The sequence below is a fragment of the Equus quagga genome, chromosome 2 (genome assembly GCF_021613505.1).
Source record: "Equus quagga isolate Etosha38 chromosome 2, UCLA_HA_Equagga_1.0, whole genome shotgun sequence".
Taxonomy (NCBI): domain Eukaryota; kingdom Metazoa; phylum Chordata; class Mammalia; order Perissodactyla; family Equidae; genus Equus; species Equus quagga.
In genome coordinates, this window is record NC_060268.1 from 170157602 (window position 1) to 170175199 (window position 17598).

The following is a 17598-nucleotide window of genomic DNA, read 5'->3' on the forward strand; positions in this document are numbered from 1 at the left end:
TGCATTCCCATTTAATCCCCACGACAACTCTGCAGTAGGTCCAGAGATGGGGAAACTAAGGCACAGAGAGGACACACAATCTGCCCAAGGTCACCGATCCAGGAAGCAGCAGACGGGGCCCCGGGGCATCCTGACATGATCCCTGACCCTTGATGCCTCTCTGCCCAGGGAGCTCTGGGACAGGGCCTGCATCTTCGGGCTCTGAAATTCTAGGCACTTTGGGGGAGTCCATGAAGGTGACACCCTTCACAGCCACATCTTAAACAGCTCTCTGCCATCTGCTCTCTCCTCCTAAGTGGTTTTCCTTCTCTCCTCTCTGTTTAATATTTAAGTGGCACACATCCTGGGACATCCCGGAGTCCCCATGTCACTGACCTACTTACTTATCCAACCATCTTTCTCACACAGCAGGGACAGCGGCGGAAAGCACGGGGGTCTGGAAGGGAGTGCGGAGGTGGAGAGAGCGGAGCAGCCCTCGCAGCCCTGCTGCTCTAAGCAGCCTCCCGCTGACGACGAGCGAACATTAATAAACCAGGGGCGACTCTATGGCTGAGAGATGCCACGGGATCACATTTATTCCAACTGGCTTTTCAAGAAAATGGCTCCTGTTTCTCCTGCCTCCTAGAAGGGTCTCCAAAGTTCCAGCTATGGCAGGGGGACCATGTCTGTTTGCTTCTTTTCTGTTTATAAAATGGAGGGACTTGGAAATCAAAGGTGGGCTCTCACCCTTGCTGGTGAGGATTCCAGCTCTGCATCAGCCACAGACAGACACTGGGCCTGTCTTAACCATCTCTTAGCCAGACTCCCCCGACACAGCCACGGCAGGGAGGACAGCACCCAGGGCCACGGCAGCTGGCCCCTGAGCACTTTTCCCAAGGCGCCAGGCACTCACCTAGTCTCCAGTGTCCCCTGCCCAGGGTGATGTGCTCCTGGTGGCCCCAAAGGCCCAGGCCCACTGCTCCTACTTTCTGAGACCTGACTCATGGGCCTGGGCCCTCACATCCCCACTCCCACTGTGGGGTGACACCCAGAGGTGTCCACAACACCAGCTTGAGGGTACCCAAGGATCTGAGGGTCAAGGACTCCAAGTGGCATCTTGCACGGGCTCCAGAGGTGGGAGAGGGGAGGGGCGGTGGGCTGGGGTGGGCTTCCCCAGGAAAGAGAGAACTGTGCCTGGCTCCCAACACCCTATGACGCCTTTCCCTGGCACACTCACCCAGTAGCTTTCATGTCCTCGTGGCCAATTCCAGGGACAGTGAGGCTCAAAGAGCAGCTCCAACCCCTATTTGGGGCCAGATGAGAGCACTAAGGCCTGACTTCTGACCCTGGCCCCTGACCCTTCACCTGGGGCCCTTGACCCATCGTCCTGGGCTCCCTGACTTCTTCCCTATGCGCCCCAGTCGCTCCCCTTGGGCCGGGTCCCCAGGGCGCGCGGCGACGTGCAGGGTCGGGCGAGGGGCTGCGCTCGGGGCGGCTTAGGACGGGGGCGCCTCGGGGTCCAGGCGCAGAGCCGACAGGAGAGCGGGTCCGGGCAGGGGGCCGAGGCGCCGCGCCGGGCGGGGTGGGCGGAGGCCGGGGCGCCCCAGCCCCCTTCTCCTCCCCTCCCCGCGCCGCCCGTGACGTCAGAGCCGGACCCGGTAAACCGAGCGGCGGCGCCGGGGCGGAGACTGCGACCCGGAACCGCCGGACGGACGGACGGAGCCCACAGTGGCCAGGCCGGCAGCCGCAGGCGACCCCGAGGTAGCGCCGACCCCGCTTCCTGCCCGCGAGGCCGGCGGAGGGCAGGGGCACCCGACGAGGCGCTGCCCGGGGCTGCGGGGTGGCTCGGGAAAGCGGGGCGCGGGGAGCGAGGCTCACAGTGCGCGGGGCCCGCGCGCTTTCCGAGCGCACAGTGGGAGAAGGGGACCCTCGGGGGCGGCGGGGAGCGGGACCGCACCGCGCGGGCCCGGGCTTGGGCCCCGACGGCGCACGGGGCGTTAGGAACAGGGAGCGCGGGTGCTCGTGGGGACGCACGCCCGGCAGGTGAGCCGAGGGGCGACGCCCGGGACCGTCCCGCGCCGCCCGTGCGCGCGGCTCCCGGACAGCCCCTTCGGCCCGGGAAGTCTGAGCATCGGGGTGCGGGGATCCCCCGGCCCGCCCGGCCCCTGACCGCGCGCCGCGCCCGCAGCCGCGCCCCGGAGCCATGGCCCTGAGCGAGTTGGCGGTGCTCCGCTGGCTGCAGGAGAGGCGCCACTCGCAGAAGCTCATCCTCTTCATCGTGTTCCTCGCGCTGCTGCTGGACAACATGCTGCTCACCGTCGTGAGTACGTACCGACCGGGGTCCGCCCTCCCCGGGCGCCGCTGCCCGGGGCGCCCCACTTACCTGAGCGCGGTCCGGGAAAGCGGGAGAACAGGCTTTGCAAAAATACATCCCCCGAGACTGCAGCGCCTGGGCGAGTAGGAACCGCGTTTGTGGCTTCGTTTTCCTGGTGGTCAGGTCAAAAAATGTGACATCCGATAAGACCCAGAACTTGTGTTTCCTACTGATAATTTCCTGCTCCCCCCTGCCCACTTTCACTGCGATGAAAAAGATTTCTATTAAGGACTAGCAACTCCCAGGGTTCAAAATAATGTTATAATTATTATTATGCCCCCCGAAAAGGTGGGTTAATAATTTGGTAACATCTAAAGGAACAAGTCAGCATCCTTCCCAACAAAACAGAGAAGTGACGTTTACATATATTGTTAACAGTGAATGACTAGAGATGGAAACATTTCAGGATCGTTTCAAAAGCAGTTTGAACAGTTTTGGTTTTAGCCTTTTTCCTATAATAGAGTTTTGTGAAAAACTAAATACTTGAAATCCGGATCTCTTAATTAGCTCCGTTAACAGCAAAGTATTCTCCAAGTTTTCCCTTCAAAATATACAAATTTTTAGTGAATAAAACCAGATGTTTTATTTGGACTCTCAGGGGTGGGTTATTTCCCTTCTTTGCATTTGCAGGTTCCCTCACGACAGTTTCAGAGCATCAAATAGTCAGGTTTTCACCTCAAGGATTATCAAAATGGTGGGCCCATCCCAGCTCAGTAACGCGGGCCTCAGTTTGCCTTTGTGGTGAATGCTGTTTTTATACACACGCTCAAAGCTTTTATTACATGAAACAGTTTTTCTTTGCCTTTATGAAAGTCTCAGAAATTCTTCTGTCTTCCAGGTTGTGTGAAAAATTGCAGATTCCCACTCAAGTAATAGAAAGATAAAGTGGGTCTTTTGCAGAATTTCCCGATTATTACTTCCTGCAGGTTTATTTTTTTCTGAGACACATAATGAAATTTAGGTTTCTGTTTCCTTGCTTCATTCATTTAAAGGTCTTCCTGAGAATCTGAGAAGCCCGGATTGACCCCAGGGCAGCACTGGCTAGACTTCAGACCGCATTTTGCTTTCCTAAAATAGTACCGTGAAGGACCCCTGTACTGAGAAACTCCACAAAGGACTCGAATCTGTGGGGCTGGTCGGTTCTGCACAGTCGCTGACCCTGAGGGCGGATGAGCTGTCAGAACCGTGGGGGCTTTGGTCTTGAGAGGGAGCTAAGCCGTGTGAAGTTGTTCCCGTGTCAGTGCGGGCCCCTGGCACGGGGGGCCTGTTCCTGGGGTAGATACATCATCTCCCTGGGCCTCGTTTGGCCTTTGCCCTGACCGTAGTTTTGCTGGCATTTGTCCCGAGGAGGATTTCGGTGCAATCACAGCCTTCCTGTTCTGCTCGTCCGCAGTCCCCATCATCCCGAGTTACCTGTACAGCATCGAGCATGAGAAGAACACTACAGAGATCCAGACTGCCAAGCCCGCGCTCACGGCCTCCACCTCAGGCAGCTTCCAGAGCATCTTCTCCTATTATGACAACTCCACCGTGGTCACTGGGAACACCACCAGAGACCTTCAGGGCGGGCTGCTGCTCAAGACCACCACACAGCAGATGGTGACTAACACGTCCACTGCGCCTCCCGACTGTCCCAGTGAAGACAAAGACCTCCTGAATGAAAACGTGCAAGTTGGCCTGTTGTTTGCCTCTAAAGCCACTGTCCAGCTCCTCACCAACCCGTTCGTGGGGCTGTTGACCAACAGGTAGGTTGTATTATCCTGGCCAAAGAGTTTTATATTTATCTTGTCCCGAGCTCATTTCCCTCTGAGCTTCTGTTCCTCATTCACTGAGCAGGGTCTGGAGAACCAGTGGTGGGTTTGCCAGGGGAAAATCAATCGCCTGCCCTTATGTTTCTGTCCTTGGTTCATCGTGATTTCCCATTTGTTCCACCTTTTCAGTGCCACCTCTGTTGCTTAAAAAGTAAGAAAATATTAAAGAAAACAGAATAAAGAGGCCCTCCCCAAGTGGGAGAACTTTGATTCTGTCCAAACACCAGATTGCATAGGTCCGTTTGTCACCATTGCCCTTGGGCAGCAAGAACTGTGTAGCCACCACGGCCATCCTCATCGCCTTCTGTGTACCACACTGCTTTCTCTTCTCATCTCTTCTACCCCTGGTCATTCTGTTCCCTATAGAAAGCCAGGGTGGTTTCTTTAGAGCTGGCGTGGCAAAGGCTTGGGTAGGTGGCGGGGTGGGGGACGTGGGAAAAGATGGGTTGTCCTGCTGCAGAGACAAAACTCTTAGCCAACCTGAGGTCCTGCTAACAGGTAATGGTGTAACAGCTCTTCCCTCACCAGTCACTGAGCTCTGTCCATGTGCACAAAGGACGGAGAACCGAAGCTGTTTTCTGGATAATTCAAACTAGCTAATAATGCCCCACATAATGCCCACCCTACCTTTATATTAATCTGGATGTTCTGGATGTTTTTTTTGGACTCACGTTGTTTTGAGTGATTGTTCACATTGCCGTTGTTGGTGGCCATCCAGCAAGTATCTCTCTTCTGCAGCTGAGGTGAGCCAGCTGGTCCCTGGGAGCTCAAAGCACAGGACAGGGGCTTGCAGTGGAGGGGAACAGGCAGCCCCTGAAGGTGTCAGTTGCAAAGAGAGGGTCTTGGCACAGTGCGAGTGGTGGGGGTGGGCTGCCGTGTAAATGGTGTGGCCCCAAAGGCAGAAATGCAAACAAATGGCAGAGAGCCGTGCGCAGAGTCCCACTTGTGAACCAGGCCTGGAAGCGTGAACAAAGACATAGACTAGAGCTGGAAGAGAGGAAGTAGGAGGGGCCAGGGTGAAACAAGGAGGGCAGGGCAGCGGGGACTGGGCAGGACAGGCTATTAAGAGGCCCAGGTGCTAGGCCGAGAAGGGAGTGGGCTTTTGTTGCAGGGGTACTTGGGAGCCATTGGAGGTTCCAAAGCCGAGGTGAAGAGTCAGGGAGCCAAGCATCCCGTGTAGCTGAGAGCAGGGACATCTTTACACTCACCTGGGCTTTGGCCTGGGGAAGGAGGAGCAGGACTGGCTACATACGTTGCAGGCCCTCTTTTCAGATATTATTAAGTGTTTTAAGACAGCAGCAGTAGAGCATTAAACCAAGCATGGAGCCCTTCTGAGAGCGGGGCCAGCTCTGGGGGTAGGGGGGTCAATGAAGGATGAGGCCTGGGGTAGTAGAGGCTCAGAGAGGGTACAGCAGATCTGGCCTTCCGCCAGCACTAGCTGCCCTTGGACACACGGAGGTTGCTGGTAATGTACCCATGGCAAGTCAGAAGGAAGCACATTATAAACTTTTGCAATTTGATTTTCTGGACCAAGTAATGCCATTGAATCAATTTTAACCATCCCAAGCCACGTCCAGCCCTCCAGTCTGTGTCAAGCAATATTATGAAGCTGCCACATAAAGTATGCTAAGCAAATTAACCCAGCGAGGATGGGCTGATCATGAGCCCACCAAGAAGCGCCCTTGTCAAGGGGACATTTGGCAGTTCCTCTCTTCCCCAGAAGGAAAACCAGACAGACCTCAGTAGAGGCAGGGCTGTTTCTTTCTTTTTTCGAGACCAAGAGCACTTCTGAAAACACATCTGGTATAATTACAGAAAACGGCTCAGGGTTTTGTATTCTGAGAAAGCAAACAGCTCAAATACTGTATGGGAAAATTGAGGGCATTATTGTAATGATGCCTTTGCCAGTCAGTTGGGCGTGAACGTTGCTAGCTGTACGGTGTAATACTTAGAAACTCGGCTGAAGAGCTGTGGGTGTCCCAGGGTTCCAAATGCAAGTGGCAAATGAAAAGCTTTTTAAAAATCCCATTCTTGTTTTTAATGCTTTGCTTATGCCATGGGGAAAAAGCTTGCTTGAAGCCAGGGAGACCTTTCCCCTATTAAATACTCCAAATTCTTTGACATTTGGCTCACATTTGGGGCTCCAAAAAAAAAAAATTGTCTTCCAAGAGAAAAACTTAATTTGTTTTGTGACCTGTGAAATTTAGTCTATTCTGTGGTGAGTAATCCACTTTGGAACTTATCTGGAGCAAAATTTTAACTGGTTCCCTCACCCTTGCTACCAAGTGAATTTCAAAAGATTCTTTATCTTCTAGCGCCGCCTCGTAATGTGGAAACGCACACAAATTTTAATATTGATGTCGGCAAAACAACGGAGAGAACTCTCTTGTTTCTCCGAAATGATCATGATCTGTAATTTTCCTACTATTGTCCAAGCCTGGTAGATGTGAATTTGGGGAGTTGCAGCGTTTCTGGGGGCTCCATGGCTCTGCTCAGAGAAGTGATGAATTCATTCCATTTCCCGTTGCACAGTCTTCCCTTGTGAGCCATTGCAAATAGTCTTTTGATGTAATTTGTGCCAATCACATCTTCAATTACCAACAAGATGTGTGACTCACGTTTTCGGTGTTGTAAACAAGAGTGTTTAAAACAGCATTTTACAGTTGGTTAATATGCTCCCGATTAAAGAGGAGCATCTGAACTGGAGGAGACTTTAGCAAAGGCTTTTGGGCCAGTCCTAAGATTTTATAGGCAAAGGAGTTTGCCACTTAGGAGAAAGCAACTGCCCACACCAGCAGCAGGAGTAAAGCCAGGTGTCCAGACTCTCTGTCCAGGTGTCTTCCTCCCTTCCCATTCCTGTTAGAAGGTTGTATGTCTAGCTGCTAAAAATAATACAGGTCAAAATCTGTCTTTCTTGCATCTTCCTGGGCTCTCCTTGGTTGTACCAGGCTGAACGAGTAAAGGCCCAAACAGTGAGTGATTGCTATTTGTAATCAGTGGGCAGAGAGTTTAGAAAAAAATCAGCCTGGTGTTTTGACCATGGGTCCTCCCTCACCTCCCTGGCCCCAGAAAAATAATATCTTTTTCCAGCCCCTGATGTGAGCTGGTCCAGCTTCCCAGCATCTGTGCAGTGCTTCTGACAGTGGAAAGATGTGGGGAAGCTGCCTAGAGGCAGGCTGGTGGGAACTGCTCCCTTCTAAAGACTCTTGCCGTAAGCGGGACCCACTGTGCAATGAGACACCCCACATCACACGTCGCAACCTGAACCCCTGTGTTATGACCTGGACCCTCATATTTGTGGTCCTGATACTGCTGTGTGAGTGGCTTTTGTGGGTGGGTGACACAAGAGGCAGGTTGCCTGTCTGTTGTTTTAAATATTAGATAAGATCTCATGCCAAACCCTGAAAACAAAAGCAGTTCTTCGGAAGCATCGATGTGTTCATCCAGCTGCTGATATGAGACCCGTACTTCCTGTTTCACTTGCTCTGCAGGTACTGTATTTTTACTGAGAAATATGTGACCAGATACGGAGCAGAGGACCTTTGATTTTGGCAAATGTAGTGATCACATACCCATTAACACGCTTTCCAAAACCTGCGGGTGCCTTGGCTGACTGGCTTTCTGTCTTTGAGGCTCATGTGACTTATTTTATAATTCCAGTTTACCTGTTTGTTTCACGATTGCAGTTGTGTGTAAAAGGGAATAGAAGAATTATGCTGGCAACATCTGTTATCATTTGGCCTAGCAAGTGAGTTTTAGACGTACACATAAGAGGAATGTTCTAGGCAGGTAAACGATGTGAAAACAAACGGCTTTACATTTCTGTCTCCCATAAATCAGGTTAAGACCGTGGCATCATGGTCTTCACTTGCTTAACATGAGGCTTAAATAGTATTCACATCTTTAGAACTGAAAGATACTCCAGATGAACTGTGTGGCTTGGGAAAGGGTTAACTCTGGGTACTGGGCCGGCTCCCTCGGCTTCCTCCTTAGCTTGTCATCGTCTCAGTGCTCTGCTTTTTATCAAGCCAGTGTCAGTGGCTTAATTTATTTCCATAGTTACCTAGTATATTTGAAAGCCAGTTATTTTTCCTCACAAATCTTAGCTAACATCAGAACGACAAGAAGGAAGCTACAGGGCATGAAATCTCTATGAAATCTACTGTGGTTCTTTTTTTTTCCTCTGGCTTCAGCCGGTGAGTCTGAAGTGGGCTTTGAAGGAAGAAGCAGTGACCTTTTCAGCTTCTCCGTGGACGGGGAAACCAGCTATTCTGGAAAGGGATCTCCTGTCCTAGACGTTGTTAGGATGGTAGGGATGGTGTGACAAGTCTTCGTTTCGGAAATCAGAAGCTGGCCGTGGAATCGGGCATTTCTTGTGGGAGCAAAGCCCCCTCTTGAGCTGTGTGTTGTCAGAGAATAGAAGTAACACCCAGGAGAGTAAGAAATCCATGGCTCCATAACTCCCCACACACCTCTAATAGCTGAAAAAGACCCTCGGGGCTAAACCTAAGGATTTTGTTTTATTTACAAAATGCTTGACAGTAAATTTCCTCATACATCCTAGCAAATCTAAAGTACCGTTCCATTTACTGATGTTTACTTACCCTACCACCTTTCGGGAGCAAGTTGAGATAATTGGAAAGAGAGATGTCACCTCTTGTCTTATCTGGTGATAGTGTGTACCCTGCTGGGTTCCACACTCTGTGTCCTTGCTTTTGTCACCATGACAGAGGGAACCAAGGCTTTAGCAGGCCTGAGAATGGAGCTTGCGTTAGTCTCTGTGGCAAAGATAAAGTAGTTATTAGCACTTTCTCTAGAGTATTGATTGTCGGTGATGATTTAGGAACGTGTGGGGCTTCTCCATTGACTAGGTCTTTATAATGAGCATGACTTTTACTGTTTTACACTTTTCCCCAGGGATGCAGTCTGTGATTTTTAGTCTTTTTCTAATTGGATTAACTGCTCCCTGATGCTCTACGGAGGATGACCGTGGGCCAGGATGACTCACTAGGGGATGATAATGGGACATTTGGTTAAAGGTTTGCCACGTCAGATCTAGCTCTGCTTAGCCATACTTAATGGAGATGGCGTGGAATTGGAACAAGAGGCCACCTCAGACGTTTATGACTAATGTCAGTTGAGTTTCTGTCCATTTAGGAGACATTGTGGGGAAGGAGAGAGGGCGCTGGCCATCTGCCCATCGCTCAGGGACCCTGAGGCATTGGACAGCCTTGCTTCTGAGGTGGGTGTTCCGGGGGCCAGAGGAGTTCGAGAACAGAGATGCAGGAGCTGCCCATTGTGCCATCTTTGACTTGGGGCTGAGCTCCCGGGAGAGATGCTCCCCAGCACTTGCCACAGTGTGTCCCACCAGCGGCTTGGCCAGTGTTGAAAGTGTAGGTACACGTGTCCAGTAATGAGAGGGAGTCAGCGTGAGCTGAGTGGTACCCGAAGCGATTGGCTCCGCGTGGGTATCTGCGACTGTGGGAGACCTGCTCCGTCTCTGGAGCTCAGCGTTCTCACCCAGGATGAGGGTTTGGCCGGCCCTGCCATTGAGTTTCCTTCCAGCATTGCCGTTTGGTTATTCCACACATGCTTTATTAAAATCCCAAAGGAATAAAAAAAAAATAGCTGCCGTGTTTTTGAAGAAAACACAGCGCCTGGGCTTGGTGAGAAGAATCCTCCATAAGCACACAGCCCCATGGGTACCGAGCCATCTGGTTTTAAATGAAACTGTGGACCCTCCATTCCACTCAGCCTGTGTGAATCTCTGCTCCTGTGACTGGCTTCCCCACCAAAGTGTACGCCAGCAGGACCTGGCGTGCCTTAGACACTCAGGCTATGCCCGCTGCTCTGAATTTGGGGCAAGTTACTTAAATTCCCTGAGCCTTAGTGTAGCCATCTGAAAAATAGGGATAAAGCCAGCTGCCTCACAGAACTGCCGGGAGACTCACAGGTGACCCTGCACGCTGGTTCTCCACTTCCAGCCTCGGAGGATGCCGGAGGCTCCTGGTGACAAGAGGCCCAACCCACCCGTGTCCTGCCAGGCGACCGCGGCCAGTGGCCAGGCTGCAGACTGGGCATGGCATCGCTAATATTCCAACAGCTGGGACACATAGATTGTTTCCCAAGGAGTACTTTGAAAGGGGTGAGAAGCCTCTGTTTATTCCAGGGCAACTGCAAGTAGTGTCCATTCTTCCCCCAGATGTGCAATAGATGCTGAGAACAATGCCTGCGAGTGCTCCTTACAGAGCCTCCTCAAAGTTTCCTTATCCGGTGTCCTGCAGTGCTGTGAGGGACTCCCTGTTGTGTATGGGTTTCTTTTGCCTATGTAAATAAAGAGTACAGAGCAGTCAGCGCCAGGCTAGTTGAGACACGAGAAGCTGCTGTTGGGCCATCTGAACCGCAGCTCAGAACCCTGGTGTCTTTCCTGGTTCACCTGAATGCCTTTGAGCCCCGCTTTGTGAACCACAAACTCATCTCAGGTCACAGCAGGGGAATCTTTGCCTGGGTTTGTGGGAGGGGCATGCCTGGGAATCGGTCATGATTTTCAGTTGCTATTTGTGATTTTGGTATTTGGGTTCTGGATGCACATAAAGCAGTTATAAAAAAAAAAAAGTGTTACTAGGAGAACTTTTGGAAAGGTTCTGCTTAAAGCCACATATGCCCTTGGCTCCTGGTGCGATGGTAAAGTTTGCAAGGAAAAGCCCTCGACTGGACGGAATGGCCCCAAGCAAAATTAGCCCTAGTAGGTTTGACAAGTCACTTTTTCGTGCCTGAGTTTCCTCATCTGTAAGATGGGGAGGTGGGTGTCTGCCCTTATCAAATCATTAAGTGCTAGAGAATTGAGTGGGAACTTTAAATGAAGGTTGTGTTATTATGATTTTTTATTCAAGCCTAAAATAGAAGAGGCCTTCCAGGCTGAGTGATGGGGCTCAGGACCCCTTGGTCCTCATTTGGTTCCTCTCCAGGATTCGTGGGGGTCTAGGCCAGAGGGAGATGAGGCCTAGAGATGCTCAGGGCTGTCCTGGGTTGACGCAGACCTCCCAGAGGCCAGTGGCTCAGTCGTTGTTGGCCCTTTTCTCAGGGCGGGGGGCCAGGAAGCTCCTTTCACCCTCATGGCCCACCCACGTGTCAGGGGACCAAGCTGTCTGCTTAATCCGCAGAAACAGAGAGGCAAGAAGGAAGAACTCGAGGGAGGAAGTGAAATTTCTGAAGCACCTTCTATGTTCCAGGCCCCCTGGTAGAAATTAACATCCACATCCATTTTATATTCCGGTGCTGGCAGGTGGGCAGTGATCTCTCTGTGGGGTGGAGGGGAGACTTGCCTGGGTTAAGTGGCAGGGCAAGGTGTCCTAGCAGGGGTGAGATACCGGAAGGCCAGGGTCTTCCCAGCACCTCCATCGGCCTGGTGGCAGAGCCCTGTATGGACGGTCTTCTACAGAACAACTAGGAAGTTGAATTTTTTCACAGAAGATGAGCCTGTTTTTCTGTGCTGTCCTCATCGGGGTCAACATGAAGATAGACTCGGAAATCTTCTTGCTTCCTAATGCTGCTTAGATGTTGTGCAGTTGTCTCTGCTGCCAGCTGAGCCACTCGGTGACCTTTCAGCAGAATCACTGGATTGCCGTGGGACCTCTGGGGAAGCTCCAGCCAAGACTGTAATTAAAGAAATAATAATAACATAACGGAAACTGGGGCTGCGTGTTTTGGACGTGTTCTGGGTGACTTGCCAATATTGCATTAACATTTATTGCAGAGAAAGTTCTGTTCCGAATGGCAATCCATAAATGTATTCATGTTCCAAGATAGTCAAACACGAAAAGGTCACGTAGGAAGCACCAACTGTATGAGTTTTTAGAAAAGTTGACCAAACACTCATCCCCCTGATCCCAAAGGGCCAGCAGGAGAGACTCAATATAAAGCCTTAACAAAATACGAAGCCCTCACCAGATTTTCCTCGTGGTTCTGTTTTCCAGAATCGGCTATCCAATTCCAATGTTTGCGGGATTCTGCATCATGTTCATCTCAACGATTAGTAAGTGTCTGATGTTTGCCTTCTGGATGTGGGTCACCGGGTGGGCTCCAATGACCACGAGCTGGGAATTCAGAATACAACCTGGGGGTGGGGGGTTGTATATTGGCAAAAACTGCAGAAAGGAGTCGATGGAGAGAGGTCTTCCTGGACCAAAAGCACAGCGTAGTTAGTATGGAAATGCACCGTTGGGTTAAGGGGGGGCTTCAGAAATGCCCGTTTGAGACAATTTGGTCATAGCATCAGCAGGCCTGCCCTGATGCGCGGTCCTGGCCCTGTCCTCTCCACAGTGTTCGCCTTCTCCACCAGCTACGCCTTCCTGCTCATCGCCAGGTCGCTACAGGGCATCGGCTCCTCCTGCTCGTCTGTAGCTGGTAGGTGTGGGAATACCTGAGTCAGTCAGTGCCCTGGGGGGCTTCGGTCTGTCGGAGGGGCCCCCAGCATTGCCCTGCCTGGCTGGCCCCTTACCGAATTAGCTGGATCATTTAGGGAATCAAGGTATTGGTGGTGGTGATTGGCGGTGGCTTCTCAGAGAAAGTACCCGCCTCCTCCTTGGGTTCTGCTTAATCTCGTATTTTCGTTAATCTGACAGGTTTGGGAAGATCGCATGTCTGGGCTGGAGAGGGAAGGCGAGGCATAGATTGTTCTCTTGGTGCTCCCAGAGCTTGGCTATCGATGATTTCTTTTCCTGTTTAGGCATGGGCATGCTGGCCAGTGTGTACACAGATGACGAAGAGAGAGGCAATGCCATGGGGATTGCCCTGGGAGGCCTGGCCATGGGGGTCTTAGGTGGGTAAGGTCCGCCAGGGAGGCGAACTGGGAGGAGGGGTCTGTCTGGCATCGGACGGCGAGTCCACATTCACGCTGACAGAGTCCTCAGCTATCCCCTTGTTATTCCCTACTCTCATGGGGCCTTTGAAAAATGATGGGAGCGTCCTGACCTGGGAGGATGTGGGCCTCCCCTGCCTCTACCCGTTAACTTGCTGGGTGACCTTGGACAAACAAACCCCAGACTTCCGGGCCCAGATGTGAAATGAAGGCTTGAACAGGATGGTCTGCCAAGATCCTTCCTCTCGAACATTCTCCGAGTTACGATCCCACCTGAGGACCTTCCTAGCTTCCGCGTCTGCCTCCCCTACCTGCCCTGCTGACCCCCCAGAGCAGGGGCAAATATCTTCCCTGAGAGGAGATCCGGGTCCTCTCCCTTCTCTGTTATGTTCCTGGCCTTCATTTGGGAGCCCGAAGGTCCTGTCTCTGCTGGTTTATAAGGAATGAAGTCCTCGCTGAGCCATTTTCCTGTCCTCCTTGAGCAGTGCGGTTCTGTGGCCTGGACCCTATTTCCCTCTCATCTTTACCTTTGGGATGACCCTTATAGTCTCTTGCCCGCGTCTCAGAGGTAGAACCGCCCGGAGGAAGTTGCCAGGGCAGCTTAGCCCTACTGAATAGGATGCAGGGTGGCCACCCCAAATAGTTTTGGGGACAAAGTAGAGAAAACACACAAAACAAATGGATGGTTCTAGTGGAGGGGATCAATGTCCAGGCCTGGCACTGGCCCCTCTTTCTCCTCCTCGCAGTGGGCCCCCCCTTCGGGAGTGTGCTCTATGAATTTGTGGGGAAGACGGCTCCGTTCCTGGTGCTGGCTACCCTGGTGCTCTTCGATGGAGGTCAGTGAGTCCGCGTGGGCACCTTGGCCGTGACCTCAGTGGTTGTGACCTTGGCATCTGTGTTGGCAGGTGCTTGGGGCCACACTATTTTTTTCTCTCATAGCTATTCAGCTCTTTGTGCTCCAGCCATCCCGGGTACAGCCAGAGGTAAGCCGCTGGGAAAGGAGGGGGCTGCAGTGGCCATGTCGACTCTTCTAACCCCTGTTTTTCGTTTGGCAGAGCCAGAAGGGGACACCACTAACCACCCTGCTGAAGGACCCGTATATCCTCATTGCTGCAGGTGGGGCTCCCCTCAGTCCTCCTGGTTCTCAGCCAAGGGGTGAATGACGAGGACCAGTGTTCATTTTGCTGCTGGAAACGTTGAGCTGTAGAAAAACATAAAAGGCAAAGAGGTTATACGTCACAAGAAATTGTTTTCTTCCATCATTAATTTCTGACACTCAGCAAGTGAAGTTCTTTTGTTGTTTCTCATTTGGGGCAAAGATGTCTGGGTCATGGAGATGCCCTGCCATCGAGGTTTGTTTTGGGCCAAGCTTGCTCACTGTGTTTGTGTCAAAGGCCATAGTTGTTTGGGCGTGAACTTCCAGAAGGAGTCTGTGGCCTCAGGGCAGGCATCTTAGGTGGGCGGTCTGATCCGTCTTGGCGTGTATGAATAGAGACTGACAGCGGAGCCCCAGAGGGCAGAGAGGGTGCCTCCCTTCCCGCACAGGGCACCCTGTGCAGCAGCAGAGAAGCCGGCGGAAAATACCCTTTGGCTAAAGAAGGTTATGCCTTTGGGTCTTAGCCTAGATGGGCTCGAGGAAGCCCTGGAGTTCTGTGGCTCCCGGGGAGGATAATGGGATGCATTTATCTAAGGGGCTGTCCCCTCAAGACCATCCCAGTGGCACAGGCTGGGGGCGGCCTAGCAAGGGGCCAGCCTTCTGCTGCCTGGGCCTGGATACTATGGTCAGCAGCAGCCCTTGGGTTTGGGCCGTGAGAGGGAAGCCCTGAAGTGTGGCATCAGACCCAGTTAGGCTTAGGTTTGTCTAAGCACGGGTCACAAACACAAGTGGGGCTGGGGGAGCCTGGGTGGACCGGGCACGCCCTGCCTGTGGGCATTCCAGTTCAGCCTATTCAGAACCCAGGCTGGTTTTGCTTCAGCCTTCTGCTGCTGGGTCTGCTCAGGGCGGCACCTCTGTGGCCCGGGTCTAGGCCCTGTCCATCATGCTTGTTGGCTGAAGGGTTGTAAGCCTGGTGTGGTGACCTCTTCATGTAGGGGGACCTCTCTGTGCCCCTGACAAGATGCAGGGAGCATTCCAGAGCCCAGGTGCTCCTGGAGCCCTGGCTGTCCAAGGGGGGATGAGGAGATGTGCGGTGAGAGTGGTGGCCCGGGGATGGGACTCCCTGCACCCTGGGGTGGACGTCCGGGCAGGCTGTGCAGCCTAGGCCCCTCCTGCCTCGGGCTTTCTTTGACCTTCACTGTCTCGCCCTGACTCATGGAGGAAATACGGAGATCCGCCTGGCACTGAATGTCAGGCTTTGGACAGGTCCTGGCGGCCTCAAGTGGGGAGTCAGGGGCCAGGCAGTATCTCATTTGTTCCAGTGGGATTTTAATTTATGGAGGTGACTGACTGATGAGATGGAGAGGTCAGCGCCATTAAAAGATTTTATAACTTACAGTTCCCGAGAAAAGGGGCATGCCTCGTCACTCAGGGCCACGTGGGAAAGTACCGGGTTTGGTTAGGAGGCAGAGAGGGGTGAGGGGAAGGCCTCCTAGGCCAGAGCCTTTACTGGGGTTTCCGTGGGAAAGGCAAAGCCGGGCAGGGTAAACAGCTTAGGATTGGCTAGTTTGGATAGTTCCAGCAGACTGTCCCCATTTGCCTGGTACCCCATTTGCATGGATTTAGAGCAGGGGGATGTTGGCTTGGTGCGTGAGAATTAGACAGTGAGGGGGTATGGGCTCTGCATCGCAGGAGAGATGTAAATAACTTTGGCTGTTTGGCCCTAGTTAAAAGATGGCAAATAGACAAATACCGAATCTAAGAAAACAGAACAGGTGGGTGAGGAGAGTCTGGTCATTCCAGCATCATTTCTATGTTCTGCCTTTAAATGTCACAAAGAAGGAAAAAATCTTTCTTCATCATGTGAGCACCTTGATCATGATTGCACAATGTTCTTTGAATCGGGATTCTAGCAAATTAGAGGTTCCACAGGGTGCAGCACAGGAAGCTTGCAGAACCCCAGAACAATGGGGAACAGCTCCGTGTGTCTTTTTCCAGTTGGTTCTACATTTACAAAGGGTTCTGGTTAACAGAGTGATAATGGCTATTTGTAAAGATAACCTATATGTATAGTTGATTAAAAAAAAAAATCCCTCAGCAGCACATCTGTACTGAATGCGCTGGATTTTCAGATCCCAGCGCATCATTAGAAATATCTGTGTTCATCGCTCAATGAAACATAAGTGCAGGAGCCTCACATTGCCCGAGTCTGTGTGGCCTGGAAGTGGCCTGGGCTGCTGGGGTGCCCTCAAGCAAGTTACTTGATTAATAAATTAATCCATCAAATGACCTCCACCAAATGACCTCTAAGGCTCCCTCTAGTTTCAAACTTTATGACTCTGGGGTTCTGTTTAAAATAGTAATTATCATCATCATCATCATAATAACAATAAACTGACCCTCCTCGCTATCCTCTTGACCCGTTATTTATCTTTTTCTTGCATAAGTAGGAGACGTTCTGGCTATCCCAGCTGATTGTTCTGGCTGTGGACACGTGGAGTTTAACCGTGTTTGGAAACGGGAGGGGACACTCGAGACCCAAAACAGCAGCACGCTAACCCTCTTTCTCGCTTAAAGGATCCATCTGCTTTGCAAACATGGCGATTGCCATGCTGGAGCCGGCGCTGCCCATCTGGATGATGGAGACCATGTGTTCCCGCAAGTGGCAGCTGGGTAAGGACTGGGGCAAGTCTTCTGATTTCAGAACTTTTGTCTCCAGGGCGGGTCCCATCGTTGTAGCCCTGCCAAGCTGCAGATATGAAGATGATAAATGGATTGTTTCTGTTTGACATGTAATAGGGTCAAGTCTTAGGGTAGCAATGAGCTTTGGAGTGTGTTTCGGCTTCACTTTTTGTATCATCCATGATAGATGCAGAATTAGTATAGAGGCATCAGACCTGGGCAGAAATGAGAGGGAAAATGCATTCAGCATCTCCCCATGTTTCTGAACTGGACTAGTTATGTTAAATATACATGGACAGCAATAAAATTTAAGTGAAAGAGACAACAAACTTAGTGTTTAAGAGGATGAATTTTTTAAAGTATTTTTAATTTGGAAAGTAATAGATGCTTATTGTTTTAAAAAAAGTTAAAGTACACAGGTTGAAGTAAAAATTAAAAAAATCTCATGTTCATCTTTTCCCCTCTCCCAGCGCAGTTTTCTGTGATGGTCATTGTTAACAATTCTGTGTGTCCTTTTCCAGATGGTTCTATGTTTATCGCCATATTGAAATGCTTAAAAACTCAACCCAAGTGGAATCTTGGGTTGACACATTTTGGGTCACACATTTACATCATTGTGTGACCTCCTGTTTTTCCATGTTTCCACCTCAGAATGGGTAGATTTCCTTTTCAAAAATAATTAAATTTAAATTTTATCGGTTACGCATTTTTTAAGATAAATAGCATTATAAGAGCTATCATGAAAAAATCAGGAATCTTTGCTCCGTGTCACCCCATCTCCAAACCCCTGCGTCAG

General features: G+C 51.3%; 1 protein-coding gene across 1 annotated transcript in view; it reads left to right on the forward strand.

Annotated features, from left to right (window-relative positions):
* Positions 1 to 1676: 1676 nt before the first annotated feature.
* SLC18A2 (solute carrier family 18 member A2) overlaps positions 1677 to 17598 on the forward strand; it is a 40508-nt gene continuing 24586 nt past the window's right edge. The window contains exons 1-10 of the mRNA XM_046649521.1: positions 1677 to 1740; positions 2168 to 2303; positions 3747 to 4098; positions 12141 to 12199; positions 12487 to 12570; positions 12893 to 12985; positions 13771 to 13860; positions 13964 to 14007; positions 14080 to 14140; positions 16698 to 16793. Of these exons, the coding sequence (XP_046505477.1) occupies positions 2183 to 2303; positions 3747 to 4098; positions 12141 to 12199; positions 12487 to 12570; positions 12893 to 12985; positions 13771 to 13860; positions 13964 to 14007; positions 14080 to 14140; positions 16698 to 16793 (1000 nt within the window). The 5' untranslated portion in view covers positions 1677 to 1740; positions 2168 to 2182. The remainder of the gene's footprint in view (positions 1741 to 2167; positions 2304 to 3746; positions 4099 to 12140; positions 12200 to 12486; positions 12571 to 12892; positions 12986 to 13770; positions 13861 to 13963; positions 14008 to 14079; positions 14141 to 16697; positions 16794 to 17598) is intronic.